This window comes from Bidens hawaiensis, unplaced genomic scaffold (assembly GCF_021521415.1).
Source record: "Bidens hawaiensis isolate Kalapana, Puna unplaced genomic scaffold, B.hawaiensis_p1.1 tig00039473_1, whole genome shotgun sequence".
In the NCBI taxonomy this organism is placed as follows: Eukaryota; Viridiplantae; Streptophyta; class Magnoliopsida; order Asterales; family Asteraceae; genus Bidens; species Bidens hawaiensis.
This window is the reverse complement of record NW_027505604.1, coordinates 35,337-57,805: the sequence shown is the minus strand read 5'-3', so window position 1 is coordinate 57,805 and position 22,469 is coordinate 35,337. Positions and strand designations below refer to the sequence as shown.

Genomic DNA, 22,469 nt, shown 5'->3' with positions numbered 1-22,469 from the left:
TTGCTTGCTCCTCCAAAGATGTTCAACAAATCTGATCGAAGACTGTGATTCGTTTCCCTTCTTTATGTTCTTAATAAATTAGCGAGTTTCTCATAATCGTTTAGTGTTGTGATCGGCTCTGTGTACTCACCTTGTCAAATTGCTCTACCAGAGTCCTTAAGTATCATATTATGTAAGATAATACAAGTGTACATTATGTTTCTTAACTTATCAATTTGGTGAAACAAGTCGGTTGTTTAATGATAACTAACGTTTCTTTAATACCCCGAATGCCATTTCGATGTCCTTTCTTGTGGACTCATGTTTTTCTTGAAATATCAACGTTTGTCGTCATTCGGGCAAGTAAAGCTAAGAACCAACGTGGGCCACTCCAAAAAAATATCATCAACGAGATAACATTCGTATTCATGGTTGACCTCACTTGCGGAAATGAGGTGTCGGGCGCAACTCCGTATATGATGTGGTCAAAAATAGGAGAAGCATGTATCACAGCTACATCATTATTAGCATCTGGCATTCCCAAAACGCATGTCATATCCAAAGATCAAATGTTGTGACCGTCTCAAGTATAATTGTTGGGCCAACATGATCACCCAATTATATTGACCTTGCCAAGAAACTTGGCATGCTTCCAATGGCAATGTGTGCAATCGAGACTACCAAGCATCTCGAGAAAACCGTGTCTTTGTTGGTAAACCTCATATATTTTTTGTATGACACTTTGAGTCGGCCTCCTCAAATATTCTTTTACCATAAAGTTCAATAATGGCTAATATTAATAATTTTAACAAAATTTATAAAATTAACACTCGAAATAGTAAGGTTTAGACATTCGTAGAACATGTGGAGGACCTCACGACTAACTATTTCTGACATTTGTAAATACTTTTCCTTGGCGTCACTCGTATTCCAGTATGCTAATTAACGAATTGTGCCGCCATGCATTTTTGCATAGGAGATAATCATGGTTTACCTCTCGCGTCCTCCCATTGTTGGAAAAATGCATAATCGCGTTCTAAATCACCAACAATTCATAAAAATAGTTGGCGACTCATCCGAAAACAGCGCCGAAATCATTCCGAATAAAAATCGGGTCCGACGAAAAATAATCCCTTATCAACTAGCCATGAGCACCTACACAATCCCGTTGAAGATGAGGTTGTCTTGTTAATGGTTGTAACACCCCGACCGATGGCGGATTATACATCGGGGCGCCACGTATTGTTTCATTACTCGTGACACTATTTGGGTGTCAATATTTAATAAATACATTTTCATTGCGCACGCGCAGAACACAAATCGTAAAGTAACATAAATCATATCATAACTCAAAATATTCAAATAACATAATTTGTCTTGTTACATTTTAATCTAGGTCCAAAGAAAAAGAAAACATCCTACGTGTCATTGAGATTCCCAAAAGCAGCTACAGCAAACCTGAACATGTGTTAAAATAAAACGTCAACAGTTGCGTGTCGGTGAGAAATCAAGTTTAATAGATATAAATAGATAATAACAAACACTGCGCGCAACATGTGCTTAACTGGGGTTTAACATAGGGTGTAATCAGATTGTGATCAAGCCTAAATAGATCATAGCTCATAGTTCAATCCGTGCTCCCAATCGAGCACAAAAACAAATAATCATACGTGCATGTGTAAACAAAACAAGAAAACCGTAAACGATAGGTCTCCCGTGTTCATCTAATGGATCCATGAAAACTTCGGAATAGGCCGAACAAAGCGGTTAATGATTCACACATACAAATAAACAGCCAAGTAAACGTCTATAACACATGGGGTTTTGCGCACATAAATTTCATAAACAAGTTTAAGACTCAAGTTGTACGAACACATGAACATCCCAAAACGTTAAAAATAAAAGGGGATTAAGTACGAGATTACTCACTTGTAAACGGTGCGATGAAAGATAATGCAAGAACCAACTTTTAAACAAGCACAAGTTAACCTATAAATAAGAGGTTATTGGTTTAACGATTGGTTTTTATGTCTTGAATATATGCAGTAAGTATCGATTTTTGTTAGTTAAACAACTTAAAACAAATATATATATTTATATTTACCGAGATTCTGGGCAGAACAGAAGAGAAGACGGAGGCAAAGAGAGGAGTGGCGTTGCTGAGGAACTACGGCAGAGAGCAAAGGGAGAGAGATTTGGGGAGTGTTTAAGTGTAGTGTGTGTAGTGTTAATAAACAAGAAATTAGCTTAATTTATAGGAAAACCAAGGGAACACAATCCCTTGAAAGGGGGAAAAGATCTTATCAAATCAAGCAAAAGATATTAAAAAGCATAAGAAAACAAAAGCAAAAGATATCAAAAGATATGCCGGCAGCTGCAGGGGATGGGGAAAAGCTGACAGGTTACAGATCAAAGCATGGGAGGTGTCAGATAAAGCACTGTTCAAGACATGCAAAAGAAGATTTCAAAAGATTATGTCAGTCACTTTTTCTGTCAACCAATAGGATTGGTGCGCATGCTGCGCCGAAAGTGGCTTTTCGGACAGATGTCGGAACTGACCTACAGTGCTCATACAAAAGATAAGATATTTCAAAAGCATACAGGCTGACCTAAACTGAAGAAAAGACTTAAGGTCTAGCGCGAGAAGACTCGAGCGCGCGCGAGGGCGAAGGCAGACAGAGAACAATCCTTAGCGCGCCGCGGGAAGAACTACAATCCTTAGCGCGTCGCGGGAAGAACTACAATTCTTAGCGCGCCGCGGGAAGAACTATAATCCTTAGCGCGCCGCGGGGAAGAACTACAATCCTTAGCGCGCCGCGGGAAGAACTACAATCCTTAGCGCGTCGCGGGAAGAACTATAATCCTTCGCGCGCCGTGGGAAGAACTACCATTCTTAGCGCGCTGCGGGAACAGTTCGCCTCGCGTATCGCAGGAACAGTTGGTCTTCGCGCAGGCTTCCTTGTAAGGAGTCTGGCGCGTGGAGCTGCGCAGACATCCTTAGGCGGGAAGAACCAAATGACAAGCAAAGAGTTAAGAGAAAAAGGGGGTTCCAGGCTTAAGGGTTAAGCAGAGGGGCGGGACGGCGACAAGAGAGAAAAAGGGAGGCGGGACGGCGACAAGAGAGAAAAAGGGAGGCGGGACGGCGGAAAAGAAATTATTATTATTAGTAAGTAATATAAAAATATATATATATATAATTTATTTAAATGTTAAATTTACAAAGATTAATAATCAAATTTTAAATCATAAAAAGAATCGGATTCGAAAACGGGTACCTGGGTCGGGTCGGATTGGGCAGTTGTCACAATGGTTGTGAGCATTCGCAATGCTCAGCTAAGAGCTGGGCAGCCTCTTGAATCGCACTAAATATCGCTTCATCCTCTGAATCTGAATCTGAATCTGAAATAACGTCTGGATCGAGGTAATAGTTGGGGTCGAAGATGAGTAAGAAGACATAATTTTGGTGAAAATTTATATGTTTAAAAAAGCGAATGAGATGTTTACGGTCATATGACCGTTGAATTTGATGAGGGTCCACCAAAACTAACCTTTATCGCCAGTGTTCGTGAGCCCCCACCCTTCTAAAACAAATTTGAAAGTTACTTTTAAAACAATCATGGCAAATGAAGCCGACATCAGACAATCAACTTATTGTGGTCTTTTAGATCCTAACATGAAAAAAAGGAAGTTCAAATACACAAACAAAGAGCCTGAATCAACACATGAGGAAGCACAAGAACTGTCCCAGTTTGTTTTTGATAGTTTTGATTAGACATTTGTTTTCTCTCTTTATTCAGATTTCTGAGGACAAAAATCTTTTGAGGGTGGAGTAATGTTAGGTATTAAATAGTAGAGGGACTAAAGTGTAAATGACTAATAGTTTAGGGTTATATCCGTAATATGTTCATATACATATACAGGAGCCATTGAAGGGAAGAGTATCGATGAATTGATTTGGTTTTCCTCTCTCTGTTCTTCTTCCTTTCTCTTTATCGATCTTAATCTGTTGATTACTCGTTTGTATCGTAACACAGATATTTGAACGATTATTAAGGTTTCTATTATATCAAACCTCTGTTTATACTCAATTCTTTGAGAACCCCAAACTTTAATTGAAATTAGGTTTTGTATCAAAATTACTCACCTATAGAAAAAGAGAAAGTTAACAGAGATTTGAAAAGGACTTCAAGCTTCCTATGTTATGCATTGAATGGAGAAGAGTTATTTGTGACTGAGAAAGATTTTCAATTGTTGTGATGAAATAGAAAGGTGAGGTTGGGTTTTATAATTGAAGTGAGAAGGGTGTGATGGTGAAAACTCATCTTGGGAAGGTTGGGAGTGATGAAATATGGCAGGGCTTATGAGATGCCAGAGAGGAGTTCAATGAAGTGGATGAATGTGCTTATTAGAAATGCATGTGCATGGTTGAGATGTAGGCCTTTGTTTTGTTTTGTTTGTCTTGTTTTTATATATATATATATATATATATATATATATATATATATATATATATAATATGCTCATATTCTAATAACAAAAATATTAGACCTTTATTAGTGTGTAAAATGATATATAATTGGGTCTAGTCATGTTAGTGTATAGAAATGTAGACTTTTATTTCGTAATATATTTTTTTTTTCGGATATTACAATTCTTCCCACCTTAATAGAATCTCGTCCTCGAGATTTATTTTTGAGCAAAAAGATACGGATACTTTTTCATCATTTCGTCTCTCTTTCCCATGTGAATTCTTGACCTCTTCGAGCATTCCATTTAACTTTCACCAAGGGTAGTTTACTTTTTCTTAACTTTTTGATTTGCCTATCAAGAATTTGAATTGGTTCTTCAACGAAGTATAACTTTTTATCGATCTGAATATCTTTTAGTGGAACAACCAATGATTCGTCTGATAAGCATTTTTTTAAATTTGCTACATGAAATGTATCATGAATTCCCTTCTGTTCTTCAGGCAATCTCAAACGGTAGGCGACTGGTCCAACTCCAGCGATGATTTCAAATGGTCCGACATATCGCGGACTTAACTTTCCCTTCTTTCCAAAACATACCACACCTCTCCAAAGTGATACTTTTAACATTACTTTGTCGCCAACTTGAAATTCTAAAGGTCTTCTTCTTTTGTCAGCGTAACTTTTCTGCCTGTCTCTTGCGGCTTTCAATCTTTAATTGTAAAATGATATACAATTAAAGCCCAACTTGAAATTCTAATTTATCAAAATTTTTACGTATCTGTTGGCATAGTTAGATATTAAGGTAATTGCCATTTTTTATTAAACAAATAATTGTCAACAAAACTATTTAAGGTTTAGTTGTTGTGAGCCGGACCGGTGGTGCCAGGTCCCACGAGGAAGCTGGACCCCTAAGGGGGTTGGATTGTGACATCCCATATTGGTTGGGGAGGAGAACAAAACCTTCTTTATAGGGAGGTGGATACCTTCCCCATCCTAACATGTTTTGGGCGCTTAATGGTAGTAGATGAGAGGAGAACTTCACAGTTAAGCGTCCTCAAGTGGAAGTAGTATCAAGATGGGTGACCTCCTGGGAAGTCTTCACCTGGACAACCAAAAGCAAATCGTGAGACGATGGTGGTACGTCCCGACTAAAACGGACAATATTATGGTGCGGTGGTAGCTGGGCTGTTACATAAAACCCAATAACTTAAGCCTAAATAAATTTACCAAACACTTTAATATTTTATATATATTTTTTTTCACACCAGTACAAAATCAACACTACCTCTTTTCGAATAAATTTTTTTGGTTTTCCTTTTGTTTATTTTACTTTGTTCGATTATTTCTTAGCATATATTACTTAATTTAGGATTTGTTAACTTTTTTCTGGTTAAAGAAAGCTATTTTTATTACATACAAAAACACTTATGAGATCGATGCATTGGTAAAAAGTCTCAAATATAATCTTTAAAAAAGTTGAACAATCGGAAGACGATATTGTTGGTGATCTGGTCTTGCTTAATCCAATTAACGATTTTTCGGTTAATAGTCGAGAAACATATTTTCGTAAGTGTTCAAATTGAAACAATTTAACAACGGTTTTAAGATATGGGAACTTGAAAGTTACCATTACCAACTATTGGTTAAAAAAACAGTTGATATTCATCAATGAATAATTTTTTTTCTATTACGACCCCCCAGTTAAAGAGTTCTAGTTCCGTCACTGGGTGCCCTTGCCACGTAAGCAAAGGGCGTGGAACACCATTACACTTAAAGGATGAAAGGAGTGCTACTCGTGTTGGGGTGGAGGTCTTTGTAAGGTGATACCCTTTTAGCCTCTATGGTTTGTCAAAATTGAAAAATCATATTATGTTTGAATGTGCGTGCACTCTTCACCTCATAATTCGTAATGTAACTTACTTGGATTTTTCTTTGGTGCTAAGTAAAAGAGTTCTGGTTCCGCCACTGAGTGCCCTTGCCACGTAAGCAAAGGGCGTGGAACACCATTACACTTAAAGGATGAAAGGGGTGCTACTCGTGTTGGGGTGGACTGTGGAGGTCTTTGTAAGATGATACCCTCTTAGCCTCTATGGTTTGTCAAAATTGAAAAATCATATTATGTTTGAATGTGCGTGCACTCTTCACCTCATAATTCGTAATATAACTTACTTGGATTTTTCTTTGGTGCTAAGTAAATCTTAGTTACATAAAATGAATTGATGGCATTCAAATCACCAACAACCATCAACCACCCTAACTCTTCAACTGAATTTCTATTTTTAAGTTAATATCCTAATCTAAACACAAATGCATGCATGCCATATACAAATGGGAGGTTCACTCGTAGTTGTCAGTTTGTCACTATCTCATCGTAATTCCTTATTTAAGTTGAAGTTATTTTTACATGAACGCAACTGCACATAAAATATTAGCATATGACCCTTCAATGTCCATTCTGGATTTTTAGAGTTATTTGGTTTTTAGAACATTTTCAACACCAAGAAATCATATGCTAACCGGAGAAATTCATTGGTTTTAAATAACTGGTAACCGAGTATATCTATCGTGTGATTTGGACTATAATATCACGTATTCGTTGATTTTGAATGATTTGTTAGATCGATAGCGAGTTAAATAAGAATATAAATATTTTATATGTATATACATTGAAAATTTTATTCATGTTAATTATATATATAACACATATCCCTTATGTTTCTTGCTTAATTTATAAGTTTTTTATAATTTCTGAATAACATGTTCTAGTATAAAAAGATATGGTTTTAATAGGAACAATAATATGAAGAATTTAGTGTTTCTCATAATTGTTTCATTATTAGTGTGTAGTAAGGCTCGCCGTCACCACTTTGTTGGGCTGATATGAAAGTTTTTTCTAAGGTTTTCTCTATGAATAGGTCAGGGTTCGAGTTTTGAAAGGGAAATTTTGTCAATACCCTCTTTGAATTAGAAGTGTTGGTTGTTAAGGAAAAAAAACAAAAAAAGAAGTAGGAGTAGCTCTTATCAACCTTTCATTTTTTTCCGACTTGTTATCTATATTTCTCATTAAAATCAAAACGATTACAATAAAGTGGCAGGCAAGCGGGCAACATGCTGCGCCGCAACCCCCTTTTGAATAGCAAAACCAATTCTACTAAAAACAAAGCGTTGGGTCGTAGGAGACGACAAAGTACCATGGACGACACGCTGAACCCTGTTTAGAAAATTCACAGCCTCCGGGGCCAGAAACCCAAATGTGTCAAAAGCAAAAGGGAAAAACACATGTTGATTTTCTAAACAGGTTTTCTCGTGTTTGGCAACTTTGCCCGATTCGGCCTTCAACGCAGCCTGACCCACAACAAATCCGCAGTCCCTGAGCCCGAAAAGAGGAGACACTCCTATAAGGTCCACACATGCGTGTTTCCCCCCTGCCCACCCAAACACAAGAATATCAGCTGGTCGTAACGTGGACCTCCCTTCGAGCGGATTTGTAAGAAAGTTAACTGGGGCCTCCTTTTTACAGAAATCTTTGCCCGTTTAAGAACATCGCACAGAACATCCCTTACTAAATCATGCCTATATTTAAAACTAGGTAATTCTTTGCAATGCACCGCATGGTCTCCAAAGAAATCCAAACAGACTTTGCGAAAAACTGGGCAAGGCTCATCTTAACCGGTACTTAAGGATAGCCCGGTACTCCAACCCCGACATGTGTTGGCCTAATCCTTCAATAGGGATGACCTTTCATTACCGTTCAATAAATTAGATTACCATATTTATTAAAGTAGCCAATAATTAGATAACCTTATTGTACAAGATAACGTTTGGGAAGTTAAAAAAAAAAACTTCATTGGTTTCAGAGAACTCAAGTGGGTCGGAAAATCAAAATAACAAGTTACCATATATTTCTCTAACATCTTGTATACAAATTGGTGTGACAAAATAACAAGTTACCCTATATATTAATATTTGTCACTACCCTCATATTGTGATGCCACACCATTTTCACAAGCCTGAAAACCACTTAACACCCTTGAACATGCAATTCATATTTCTTGTGTTCTTCTAATTCATCTCTATCTTCAGTTGAACAATTAGAAGAACAATATCGAGAAAGTGTTACAGGGTTATCGTATTGAATAATGGATATTGGAGCACACAGATGGAGCATGTTGCGAGTTGTGACGATTATCTTGATGAACTTCGTGTTGGCTTCTATGTTCGCTTCTGCTGAACGAAGCATAATTATGACTGAAGATGTGGTCACAGTTGCAGGTTACGACGGTGTAGATGAATGGACAACCGCGTATCTTGTGAAATTGGTGAAGAATATGTTTCAAACAGATGGAACAGGTTATGAACATGTCTGGCCTGTAAGTTGACAACTTCATTGATAATAAATTGACCAATTATTTTTATTTCGTTTATAAACTTGTGTTTCACTTAATGTCATATTTTTCCAATAACTTGTGGTCGTTAACTTTAAAAAAGAAAAATCTAATTTCATTGATTCTAGGTTGACTCTTTCTCTTAATACAGTTTTATTAATTAATCCCAACACATGACATGCTAATCGTGTGCTCGTTAATGATCACCGCGACACATGACTAACTGTTAATACTTTAGAAATGAAAAATTAACGTAACAGGATATGGAATTTGGGTGGCAAAGTGTTGTTGGTAGCTTTATTGGATTTTGTGGAGCAGCATTTGGGAGTGTAGGTGGAGTTGGAGGTGGTGGGATATTTGTGCCAATGCTTACTCTAATTATCGGTTTTGATGCTAAATCCGCTACTGCGATTTCAAAATGTAAGGATAAATTACATCCAAATATATAATATAATGACATAAACTCACATGGTTTGTGTTTAAAAATTGTCTGTTTTTCAGGTATGATCATGGGTGCAGCAACCTCAACTGTTTATTACAATCTTAAGTTAAGGCATCCTACACTTGATATGCCGATTATTGATTATGATTTGGCATTGCTTATTCAACCAATGTTGATGCTTGGAATAAGTATTGGAGTAGCGTTTAATGTGATTTTTGCTGATTGGATGGTAACAATTTTGTTAATTATTCTTTTCATAGGTATTGTTATGTTTATGTTCAACAGTATATTTGTATTTCAATTATATATATGGTAATTTGAGATTTCAAATTATAAATGGTTAATCTACAGTCATATCAACCAAGGCTTTCTGCAAGGGTGTTGAAACATGGAAAGAAGAAACAATTAAGAAAACGGTAACATATAGAATAAAATTTTAGTGTTACCAAGTTTTATAATTATTCAAGGAACTAGTAGTTACTAAAAAGAACAGTTTTATTGAAATAAAAGAACTTGTTTACACTTATATAATCGGTTTTTTTTTTCTTTTTCAGGAGGCTGCTAAGCTCTTGGAAAGCAATGGTAGGTTTATTTCACTCAAGCCAGATATATCATGATTGCAAACATTATTTATTATTTTACAAATTCCACCATTTTTTTTATATAAACTACAGATGGTGCCGAGGCAGAATACATGATTCATTCTCGTGCTCCTAGCAACGGAAGTACAAGTACATCCTACCCCAAAAGAACGTTAAATACAGAGGTGAAACCACTGCGAAAAAGACTGATTTAATTGTATATATTTTTTAAAATATATTTTATTATATAAACATCTCAGGTTACTGTCTATGAGAATGTTTGTTGGAAAGAGCTAGGCCTTCTTGTCTTTGTTTGGATTTCATTCCTCTGTCTGCAAATCGTAAAGGTAACCAATAACATAACTTAGAATGTTACATTGTTCAAATTAACGATTACGTTTTCTATAAAAGTTTTATTATTCTATGAACTTATGAATTTGCATATATTGGTGACAGAATTATACATCTACTTGTTCAACATGGTATTGGGTGCTAAACTTATCACAGGTATACTTTCTATCTATTATTTTTCAGTTACGTAAATCACATCATTTTATTTCTAACTTATATCGAGTTATTGACCACGTAGATTCCAATTTCTTTTGGGGTATCTGGTTATGAGGCAATTTGCTTATATAAAGGACAAGAACTATATCATCAATTGGAGATTCAGCCAGCAACCTTAGCATAGGACAATTGGTTTTGTATTGTTTTTGTGGTGTTGTAGCTGATTTGGTTGGCGGCTTACTCGGTCTAGGTGGCGGTTTTATCATGGGCCCACTCTTTTTGGAGCTTGGAGTACCTCCACAGGTTTCAAGTGCAACAGCCACATTTGCAATGACGTTTTCGTCCTCTATGTCTGTTGTAGAATACTACCTTCTAAAGCGTTTCCCAGTTCCGTATGGTAAGCGCATAGCTTTATAGGAAACAGATCAAACAAGCTAGTCAAAATTTATGCTCATTGTAGTTTTAATAAATAAAACCTTTTAAACCTTTAGAAAGATATATAACTGTTTGACATAATATTCTTGTATTTATATAATTATATTTGTCACACCAATTTGTATTAAAGATGGAGAGATAATTATTTAGTTAGTTTAATGGATAATTTGTTAGATTTGTTACTTCGTTAGTAGAGGTCCCTATGTTAGTATATAGTACGTCTCTCAATGGAGGTCCTCCTTAATATTTCATTGTGCTAGCTAGTAAATACAATTTCTGCTTTACCTTTTAATCTCAAGAAAATAATTTTCTTTATTTTTTTTGGGAATAAAAGGTCTTTCGGGTCAACCCTGTTCGTTTCAACATGTACGGAAGGTTGCTTATTACCCAGCACGTCCATCTTTATCTGAACTGCTTATCTGATTATTTATAACTTTTGTAGCTGCGTATTTTCTACTTGTGGCAACGATTGCTGCTTTTATCGGTCAACATGTTATCAAACAACTGACTATGAGGTTAGGGCGCGATTCACTTATAATATTCATCCTGGCATCCACCATACTCATTAGTGCAGTAACATTAGGTGAGATTATTATATTGTTTTTTTACTAAAAATTTTGATGAAACTACATGGGAAACTTGTATTTTTATTAATATATTTTTTTTTTTGTAGGTGGAGTTGGAATCAAAGACATGATTGGGAAAATTGAGCGAGATGAATACATGGGATTCGAGGATCTTTGCAAGTATGAGGTCTAGAACTAGATTAAAATCATTTCTATAAGCTAGAATTTGTCAAAATTTTATGTTGTGGCCGGTGACTGGTGACTTGTACGTCGTGGTGTAAAAAAATGTACTGTGCCAGGAAAGGCAAGCCTAGCTTAAGATCGTTTCATTTATACCAGCTCCATTTTAGAATCAAATTGCTTCTGAAAGTTGATGTTACTACAATGATTGTGGGACTTTGTTGGATATGTTATTTTTTGTTTGTTTGTTCTTTCTAATGACATGTTTGTTTCGTTGAAACATGTTCAATGGTTGTGTTAGAGTTATGTGTAAATATGTCGGTTGTTTTATACAAAAGTTGCAATTTGTGGGTTTTATTTCTCAGTTTGTCTTTTTATTAGTTACATATTCATTTTAATGTTTACTCAGATCTTCCTGACACCGACTTACTCGTCATCCTTGCTAGTTTTCTGACTATATTCTTCTTTATACCACTATCACTTGTTCTACCGAGCCTACCACTTTTCATCGTGCTTATAAATAGTATGTATAATGGGATGCAGTGTGTACTGAAATTGTTGGCTTACACTCCAACCGGCCTTGACATACTGATTCTAGTTCCTTCTTACACTAACATTGTTGGTTGTTCCCACTTACCCATCTCTCTATTGTAATTGGATCCTTTTGTTCAGTATATGCATTAAGCATGAACTTGAATGCTTAGATAGATTCAAATTGGTATTCATTGTGTGATGACTCGCCCAAAGCAACTGATCACATCCTTTTCCGCTCTGTGTGGGCATGTGGCAACTTTGGTTGGGCAAGACATGCGTCAATGTTGTAATATCCCCCCTATCTGTGCTTTTTGCATTAAAGTTCTTTTGTATTTGCTTCAAAACTTGCGATTGAGTTCAACCAAGGCTAAGGTGGTGCATGCTGCGATTATAACAACTTATTGGTGCTTATGGGAAGCTTGTAATGAGACAATATTTAGAAGGAAAAGGCCCTATCTAAAACAACTAGTAGAGGAGAGAAAAGAAAACAGAGTTTCATTTGGCTCACATGGAGGCAAATTTGTATTTTTAGAATGGAAAGATTGGTGTAGCTTCAATTTGTAATTGGTGTTTGTATTTTAGTGGTTTGTGCTTAGCCTCTAGCTAGCACTTTGTTAATGATCGAAATCAGCCATTAAAAAAACCGCATAATTAGTAGGTAAACATTATAAGACAACTTTGATTTGATTGAATGTTAAATTTATAATATATTAAGCATTAGCCTCTATATCACAACTAAAAGAGATGGAATGTTAAATTTATAATTAAGCATACTCTAATGTAAAGAAAACTATCCTTAATGATAAAATTACAAGAACACTAAATATTTCTTCTATAACAACTTATGCTACTCGCTAATCACGAACTCTTCGTTGGTCAGCTTGATCAAATGCAACACGAAGCTTCTTTTTAAGTTTAGAAACTCCGGTTTGAAATGCGTGTTTCCATCTTATCTCCGCAGCCACATATGCATACGCCAAACTAAGCATCGCAAGCGCAAAACACAATTCAAGATGAGCATTTATCGTCTCAACAAGTTGTGAAACATATGGATAGTAGTCATATGCATCTATGATAATAATTGAGAAGAAAGAGATGAAGAATGTAGACAACATAACTATCAAGATGATGAAGAAGACAATGATAAGAACACATGTCATGAATGAGCCATGCAGAAGAGCAACAAGGAGCAAATCCAAATTTGGGACCATTATTAGATTTGGGTTGCATAAGGCATGGGATGTAAATTGAATGAAATATGAGGGTTTATTGTATTTTTGAATACGGAAGTAGAAGGAGGAAAAGAATAAAGTAATTCTTACTTATTCCTTAACAGAAAGCCCACACATTGTTTCATGCATAATACAAGTAAAGTAACTTGTGGCTAAAGTAGCTTATATGCTATCTATATTCAGCCCCACAAATGCTAACCCTTCGGTTCTTCTACTTTCAAATCGCGGCCACGCGCCACCGCAACCCCACTTTTATGGTTGTAAACAAACCAAACCGAACAAGACCTTTTTCATGTTTGTTCGTTAAGCTTTTATCAGACAAGCGAACGGTTCACAAACAGTTAATTGAATAAAATTTCTAGTCCGGGTTTGTTTATTAAGGAACTGAACTTGTTCTTGAACGGTTCTCAAACACAAACAATGTTTTATTTGATTTGGCCGATCTAAAAGGGTTAGTGTCAGTTGTCGTTTGCATCCCTACCCACCTGAATTATTATTCGGCCACCATCTCTGCCCTTTATTAGTGAACGGTTGGATTTTATGCAAGAAGTTGGATGAGTGGTCCTGAGGAAATTAATGAAAGAGAAACAAATGGTCAGAAGTCAACATTTGAAGAATGTAAGGTGTAAACATTAAGATTCAAAGAATATTTTCCTTGAACTATTTAGGAAGTCAAAAGTGCATTTTTTTTTATTTTAATCTCGTGATGATGCTAATAAAATATGACATGTGAAGTATATGGCCTGATTATATGATACGCTAATTATATAAATAAACGTTACATCACTTTTATATACTCGACATCTTTTACTATTTTTATTGATAGAGCACAACAATTACTGGGGAACCAAAACTTCTGTATTTTGGGATCTTAAATTCGTTTTTTTTCTAAAAAATATCAGATTTTATGTATATAAATCCAATAAATTCTCATGACCGGAGGGTTAGTAGACACTCTTGCACCCCCTCTAGTTCCTCCTCAGACAACAACAATATATTTAACATACCATGTGTTGGTTGGAATACCTTTAAAAAACGGACGAAACTTAGGGTGGAAGGGGTGTTGAGCATGTAATGGGCTCGGGTACTACATGTTGAGCGGGAACACCGTTGCCACCTCCCAAATTTTACACGACGGGGTAGCGTTTTCGGGTGATACAACCCGGAGAAAGGAGTGTAAAGAGCGAGCATGTTTGTGAGTGATGCAGCAGCTTTTTGCAGATGATGTGCTGTCGGTGGTGGCGGGTGATAAGACAGTGGCTGACTTGGTTGTTGGTGGTTGGTTGGCTAGCGGGTGGTTGCAGCATGCTCCCCTTCCACCCTTATAAAACAATATTAATATTAGTTTATTTTTAGCTTAATTAACAAGGTTAACGTTTTAAATACACAATTAAAAAAGGTTTAACATTTCATCCAACCAATTAGCTTGTTGGTTCAACCTATAAGGGCATATGTAGTGGGGGTGTTTTCCCATACTACATCACCCTAATTCCGCCTACATCCTAAACATATACCATCTATCCCATTCAAGAGACTCAACGTTTGCTCTACGTTTGACCCAAAGATAGCTTATGTTTTCAATTTCTACCACCACACCTAAATGACGTTTTTTTTAGATTGAAATTCACCTCGTTTCGTGCTTTCAATATGCACCAACAAGCCAATAATGAGATAACATGGACTGATTCCTCCTTGATGACACCAAGCTGCACATTCTTATTATAACTTGGTCTTTAAACCCCCTCTATAAAGTGAAGTTGTGCGTTACCCTCAAGTACCCCGAAACCCCACATTGCCATGTCATTTACACTATCTACTATCACAAACCGCTTAAACAATAAGCAGCTCTTCTCTCAAGTACCAATCATTTTTTGTTTTCAATTTAATCAAGATCCATCTCTCTATCTCTTTCCTCTTCATACACTCACACACACATGGTTCCCTCTCTCTAACCTACTCTAATCAAGTTATACTAGCTGATTTTCGCTACCTTATTTCAGCAAATTTTGAAGGCAACGGTATACCCTAATTCGATTACCCTACCCGATATCCACCCCTCCCTCTCTAACACTTGTTTTTTTGGATTGATTAGTTAATACCCCTTTACTTACGTAGCAGTGATGTGACAACAAATTTTGTTATATATGAAACATGATAGAACTATATTAAAAAGGAAAAATAAATATACACATAATGATGTGTTAATGATTTACGTAAACAATAATAGAGGACATGGTTTGATAAACCTTAGATCAGTAGAAAACATTACTATAGAGGGCAGGAGGGGTAGATGTAGACCCAAATTGACTTGGGATGAAACGATTAGGCATGATTTGATAAACTTGCATCTCTCCCAAGACATGGTTGATGATAGGACTTCTTGGAGACGTAGAATTAAGGTTAAGGACTTCTAGGGAAATGATATAGTTTTGGTTTAGAAATATGTCTTAGAGCCATGACCTGACCAACTTAGTATAATTTGTTTCTGGTACCTGTATTGTTTATTTTTACTATTAATACTGCTATTTATTATAATTATTTTTATCTACTTATCAATTTTTTTCCCGTTACTACTAAATATTACATTTTTTTAATAGTCTATTTTATACTATATTTACTATTCTACTATTATGTTGCTTGTTTTTGGAGCCGGGGGTCTCTCGGAAGCAACCTCTCTATTCCCTAGGGATAAAGGTAAGGGTTGCTACATCTCACCCTCCCCAGACCCTACTAATAGTTTTACTATGTGTGGGATTTTGTTGTTGTAAACAATAATAGAGATAAACATATAGGGTCAATTTATTCTACAAAGGGAGACAAAAATAAGAAGAATGATAAGGATTTATAGCCACACAAAAAAACCCTTCAAAAAAATTTAAAAATAAATAAACAAAAAATCATAACTCGAAATTTAATAAAAAAACAAAAAAAGTAAAAACACAAATATGTTTCCACCGTCTTTCTCGTTCTTAAAAAAAACTCGAAAAAGACACAATGTTGAGTAAAAAAGACCATTGTGTTTTTTTTGTTTATCATTGTGTTTTGTGTTTATTTTCGTCATTGATTGTGTCTTTTTTCCTTGACATTATATCTTTTTTTCTTGATATTTTGTTATATTAGTCAACATTGTGTTATATTTTTTTGGATATTGTGTTATATTTAGCGATTTATTGTGTCTTTTTTAGTTGTAATTGTGTCTTTTGTTCATTTTTGTCATTGTGTCTTTTGTCTCTGCATTGTGTCTTTTCAGGGTTTTTTTTTAACGAAAATGATGAGGGAAACATTTTTGTTTTTTTAATTTTTATTTATATTGTCAGTTATGATTTTTTTTATTAACTTTTTAGAAACTTTTTTTAGAGGTTTTTTGTATGGTCACAAATCCTTCTCACCCCTCTCATTTTTGTCTCCCTTTGAATTTTAACTTTTCCGTAAACATATATATATATATACATATACCCATCATACTTGTCCACTTTGTACATATTATTATTATTCTTGATCTTGATGCTTATCTTTTTTACTATTCATTAGCAAATTATCAATAATTTAAATCATAATAAAGTTTATATCAAAACAAAGTGTAAATTGGTAATAAGCTGGTAAGCCCTCTCTAAATAGCAAAACCCAATATTTTAAACAATACATTGATACATCATAACAAAAATAAAAATACAACAACAATAATATAATAATAATAATAATAATAATAATAATAATATTGTTATTATGATGATGATAACTATTATTCTTTCTTTTCTGTCTGTTGACTTGAAATGACAATAAAACAAATCTGATATAAAATCCCACTTTTTAACCTAACTGTTTGATCTACATACAATCATCCCTCCGTTTCAGATCGGCGTTAGTTAGTTAGTTAATTTCAACTCCGATCAGTTAATAATGGTGAACTCAATGGTTAGCAGAGCCACCAGCGACATGCTTATTGGTCCCGATTGGGCCATGAATCTCGAGATCTGCGATATCTGCAACCATGATCCTGTGTATGTCTTCCTTACTTCCTATCTATTGCTGTTAGGGTTTTCAAATTGGGGGTTTTGTGGTTAGGGTGAAATTGAGTGTGCTACTTGTGGTTTAGAGTAGGATTTCAGGAGTTAGGGTTGATAAATTGAAGTGGAATCGAAGATCTTTGATCATGATCTTTTATGGCTTTGTTACTTTCGGTTATTATTGTTAATTGCTGTATATGTTGTTGTAGGAAGTTAGGTTTTGAAAATTGGGGGTTTTGTGGTTAGGGTGAAATTGATTGTTTTTATTGCGGTTTGGAGTAGGATTTCAGGAATTAGGGTTGATATGTTGAAGTGGAATCGAAGAAGATATTATTCGGTTTCATTGTTTGGATTTTGTAACTTAGTTATTGTGAGGTTTAAGAGTAGAATGTAAGGATTGGATCAAGTGAGCTGCAAGTTTGCATAAACTGGTGTGGGGGGAAGTAATCTAAGGCTAACTAGGGTTTGGTAGTAGGGTTGTAAACGGACAACCAAACCAAACCAAACAAGGCCTTGTTCATTATTGTTTGTTAAGCTTTTATCGGACAAGCTAATGGCTCATGAATAGCTAACCAAATTAAATTTCTTGTTCATGTTCGTTTAATAAAGGAGATAAACTTGTTCGTGAATGGTTCACAGACACAAACGAATGAACACGATGAATGTTTTATTCATATGTTAATTTTACATCTTGATTATCATATGATACTCATATATTTTTGTTTTATAGTTATTTATAATTAATTATTTTGCTTAAATCAATGTGAAGATTAGAAAAATCATTAAAAGCTTTTAATATACAAACACAAACAAAAATAAACAGATGTAAACGAACACAATGGAACGAACATGACGTATGTTCGCGCTCATTCATTTAGTTAATCAAACAAACGGAATTCCTTGTTCATGTTTGTTCTATTATTAAACTAACGGACATAAATAAACTTCGCGCTGAACAGTTTGCCGAATGTCCGGTTCGTTTACAGTCCTATTTGCAAGTATTCTACCATGGTGTGATAGCCCCCTCATGGTGTTTTTGCTCAATTGAAGAACACTGTTGCATCAGTAACCGAATTATCGACTAAAATGATTTGGAAGGTTATATTAATAAGAACAAACATACTTTGGATCAATTGCTATTTGTTTGATTCGTGAATAAACCTATCCATTAGTAAATGGGTCGAAATTGACACCTCTTAACAGTTTATATGTATTGAATGTGACCTGTATTACTGGTTTTCTATTAGATATGTATTTTATAGATTCTGAATCATGTAAGTGGGTCACAGTTGGCGCCTCTAACAGTCTGCATAGTACATTGATTTGTGTAAGTAGTGGTTAATAACTAATGCACTAATATTGATGGAATTATTTTTCAGGCAAGCAAAAGACGTCGTTAAAGGAATTAAAAAACGCTTAGGAAGCAAGAATCCAAAAGTCCAGCTTCTTGCTTTGACAGTAAGTAAAAACCTACTGTTTTTTAATCTTGATTGTTAGGAGTCATGATATTGTTTTAATCCATGCAAGGCGATTTCTTAGTTTGACTAAAATCACTTAACTTGTTTCTTATGTAAGCTATTGGAAACGATAGTGAAGAATTGTGGCGATTTTGTTCATATGCATGTAGCTGAGAAGGACTTGCTTCATGATATGGTCAAAATAGTGAAAAAGAAGGCTAGTATCACTTTTTTAAAAGTTTAATTCATCATCAATTTTATTCATGATGTTAATTCTTATATTAATATTGCAGCCTGATTTTCATGTAAAAGAGAAGATATTAATTCTAATTGACACCTGGCAAGAGGCTTTTGGAGGAGCAAGGGCACGGTATCCACAGTACTATGCAGCATACCATGAATTATTGGTAATGTTATTATAACTTCTTTTGTACATTAGTTTTTAAAATTACTTTTTTACAAAATGGGTATCTAAAAGTATTATTATTGTTTATCTCTTTTAATTGTATTTCAGCGATTAGGAGCAAACTTTCCACAAAGATCTGAGAGATCTGCACCCGTCTTTACTCCTCCACAAACACAGCCAATAACATCACTTCCACATAATCCAGAAAATGAAAATGGAACTGCATTGCCTCCTGCTGAGTCCGAATTTCCAACTTTGAGGTATAAAAATTTAATCATAGTATTTGTATTTTTATGTCGATTCACACAGTCATGATTTTGCTTACCAAAACTTTTTTTTTTTAATTTCAGTTTGACTGAAATGCAAAATGCGCGCGGTATCATGGATGTGCTTGCAGAAATGCTGACTGCAATAGATCCAGAAAAGAAAGTGGTAAGTTGTCAGTTGGAGTTATAATTTACTCATAATAGGTTTAGTGCTTTTTTATGTATAAATGTGGATGAATAGATTTGTTATATAATTAATTTTGTTATTTTCATTTTTTATATTGGAATCAGGGGCTTAGGCAAGAGGTTATTGTAGACTTGGTCGAGCAGTGCCGGACATACAAGAAACGAGTGGTACATCTGGTCAACTCAACCGCGTAAGACTTAGTGTAACTAATTACAGCTTCACGTTTTGATGTTTTCACCAAAATATATACTAATAAAAGTTTAATTTTATTTTATATAGGGATGAATCATTATTAAGTCAAGGATTAGCTTTAAACGATGACTTGCAGCGTGTTTTATCCAAACATGAAGCACTTCTTAATGGAACACACGCAGTTCCATCTGAAAATTCAAAGTCAACTCCTGAAACTAGTCAAGCATTGGTACCTGTTGATGCTCCTCTTATTGATGCTACAGACACTAAGCAACCTGAGTAATTATTATTACTATTATTATTAATTAATTAATTTTTGTTAAATATATAGAATGCTATTAAAATAACCCTTGTTGTCTTCTGCAGATCTGCCACCCGTACTAGTTTAGATAATAATTTGATTTCTCTTGCTCCAGTCACAACTAATGGGCAGGCAACACCTCCAGCAAAAGTCGATGCCAGTTTTGACCTTTTAAGTGGAGACGGTTTTGGATCATCAAGTGCTTCAGATTCGCTAGCTATTGTCCCTGTTGGTGAAACTCAGGCTACTGAAACTCCTGTAACTCAGTCAAATGCGTTAGCACTTGTGGACATGTTTTCAGCTCAACCCCAACAGTCTTCAAATATGCCAGCCCAGCAGCCTCAAAATCAATATATGTCGGCCCAACAACCTCAAACTCAATATATGCCGGCCCAACAACCGTCTCTTTATCAGAATGGAAATGTTGGTAACTTGGCCCCGCCCCAAAATGAGGCGTGGTCACAATATAATCAGGGGAATAATCCTGTGTGGAATGGTAATATGGTTCAGCAGCAGCAGCCATCATCACCAGGTTTTGGTAAGTGAAAATTCGGTTTTTGGATTTTTGAATTGATTTGGGTTTTCATAATGGGTTTGGCTTCGTTTTTTGGTTTTGCATTTTGGGTCGAGAAAAATATTGGCCCAAAATAATAATTTTGGGCATGAAACTATTGCACATATGGATCTAAAATTTTTGGTTGACACTATTTATTAATTTCTTCTAAATTATTTAACACTTAGAATATTTCACAAAATTCAATAACAAAAGTCGTTTTTTTTTTGTTTTTGTTTTTATGAGTTCGGTTTCTGTTTTGCCATTTGGGCTTGAAAGTTTTGGGTTGGAAAATATATTGGCCCAGAATAATGAATTTGGGCTGGAAAACTTTGGGCTTAAAGTTTTATTTAATGAATGATTAATTGATTGTTACATATTTGGACAAAATTTTTGGTCTACACCATTTATTAGTTTTTCTAAATTATTTAACAATTAAAACAAAAAACTATAATTTAGGTCGTTTTTAACTTAAACTCAATAACAAAAGTCGTCTGTTTTTTTTACTTGGTTTATACGATTTCTGTTTGGTTGTAGAGGTCTGTTCAGTTTTACGGTTTTGGCTAGGTTTCTGGTACATGCAAAACTGAAACTAAATTGGAAATTCGGTTTTTGAAATGAAATAAAATCAAACTGTCGGTTTTGGGTTGTGTTCGTCTACTTGGAATCATATTTTAGTGTTGTTTACAGGTGCTGCTACGAGTGGCGGTCTACCGCCACCGCCCTGGGAAGCTCAGTCAGCTGACGACCAATTGCCAGGCGGCACCACCCAGTTCTCACAAACTCCGGTAAACAACCAGTTCTCACAACCTCCAGTAAACAACATGCCGCCAATGAACAACCAGCTGCCGCCAATGCCCAACCAGCAAGTTTACACCAATCAAATCCCTCAACAACAATTTCAAGGTGCCATTCCACGGCAACAAATGGGATACATGCAATACCCTCAACAAATGTACAATAACCAAATGGGCCAGCCCTCCGGCTACGGTGTCGGTTACGGCTACGGCTATGGATATGGGCAACAACAAAACACACAATATATTGATCAGAGAATGGCTGGGATGTCGGTTAGAGACGGCAGTTATCTAAACACAACTGTTTACACCGGTCCATCAATGGCTAATGCATCATATGTTCATGTGCCATCAGGAAAGCCTCAAAAGGCAGAGGATAAGTTGTTTGGAGACCTTGTTGACTTTGCGAAAGTCAAACCAAATAACACGACGACTCCTGGTAGAGCTGGGAGTATGTGACCCCGCTATATTTGTTCTTCAAGGTATCTTTTTTCTTTCTTTTGGATTATGTACATTTTGGATATTTTATATGTATAGATCAGCCGGAATGATTATTGTGTGTTGATATATTTTCTAGAGATTTTATATTTTGGATTTATGGGGCCTTTTTTTTATCATATGGTTGTTTCATTGAAAAAAAACCGTTCCTGTTCCTTTTATTTCAATATAATATAATGCGGTTTAAGTGAAAAAGAAGTTTTTGTTTAAGTAACTCCCCCAAAATTCGAGTCTAAAGAAGTTTTTGTTTAAGTAACTCCCCCAAAATTCGAGTCTCTAAATATCTGTCGATGATCAAGTCAGTAATGTGTGCAACAGATGGTGTAATAATGTACAATGTGCGTATGTATATTAAAAAGTAGTGTAAAATGTGTGTGTTAAACTAGAAGATAATTGAGTATAATAAATAGAGTTAAATGCATTAAGCATTGTAAAAATAGACATGCGTCAATCCGCCAAACGTTCCTAGCGTCAGTTTCGGTTTTTTACAGGCAT

At 35.3% G+C, this 22,469-nt stretch overlaps 1 protein-coding gene and 1 pseudogene across 2 annotated transcripts; both read left to right on the top strand.

The window, feature by feature from the left end:
• The first annotated feature begins 8,587 nt into the window (after window positions 1-8,587).
• On the top strand, window positions 8,588-11,564 carry LOC143614241 (sulfite exporter TauE/SafE family protein 3-like; annotated as a pseudogene). The gene is made up of 11 exons (XR_013150260.1): window positions 8,588-8,818; window positions 9,094-9,253; window positions 9,335-9,535; window positions 9,627-9,691; window positions 9,830-9,857; window positions 9,950-10,041; window positions 10,117-10,203; window positions 10,313-10,363; window positions 10,446-10,760; window positions 11,241-11,381; window positions 11,472-11,564. The product of XR_013150260.1 is annotated as a sulfite exporter TauE/SafE family protein 3-like (transcript).
• Window positions 11,565-17,192: 5,628 nt separating this feature from the next.
• On the top strand, window positions 17,193-22,081 carry LOC143614240 (TOM1-like protein 9). Its single transcript, XM_077087737.1, has 10 exons — window positions 17,193-17,311; window positions 18,697-18,775; window positions 18,893-18,991; window positions 19,068-19,181; window positions 19,289-19,440; window positions 19,531-19,612; window positions 19,738-19,823; window positions 19,913-20,104; window positions 20,192-20,664; window positions 21,370-22,081. The coding sequence occupies exons 1-10, from the start codon at window positions 17,211-17,213 to the stop codon at window positions 21,933-21,935; spliced, it is 1,944 nt and encodes a 647-aa protein (XP_076943852.1). The 5' UTR covers window positions 17,193-17,210; the 3' UTR covers window positions 21,936-22,081.
• Window positions 22,082-22,469: the final 388 nt, after the last annotated feature.

Excerpts from the sequence above, each read along its gene's own strand:
- LOC143614240 (XM_077087737.1), top strand. The coding sequence starts at position 17,211 with ATGGTGAACTCAATGGTTAGCAGAGCCACCAGCGACATGCTTATTGGT. Across the intron at positions 17,312-18,696 it reads ATCTGCAACCATGATCCTGT|GCAAGCAAAAGACGTCGTTA; the intron begins GTATGTCTTCCT and ends ATTATTTTTCAG. Across the intron at positions 19,824-19,912 it reads CATCTGGTCAACTCAACCGC|GGATGAATCATTATTAAGTC; the intron begins GTAAGACTTAGT and ends TATTTTATATAG.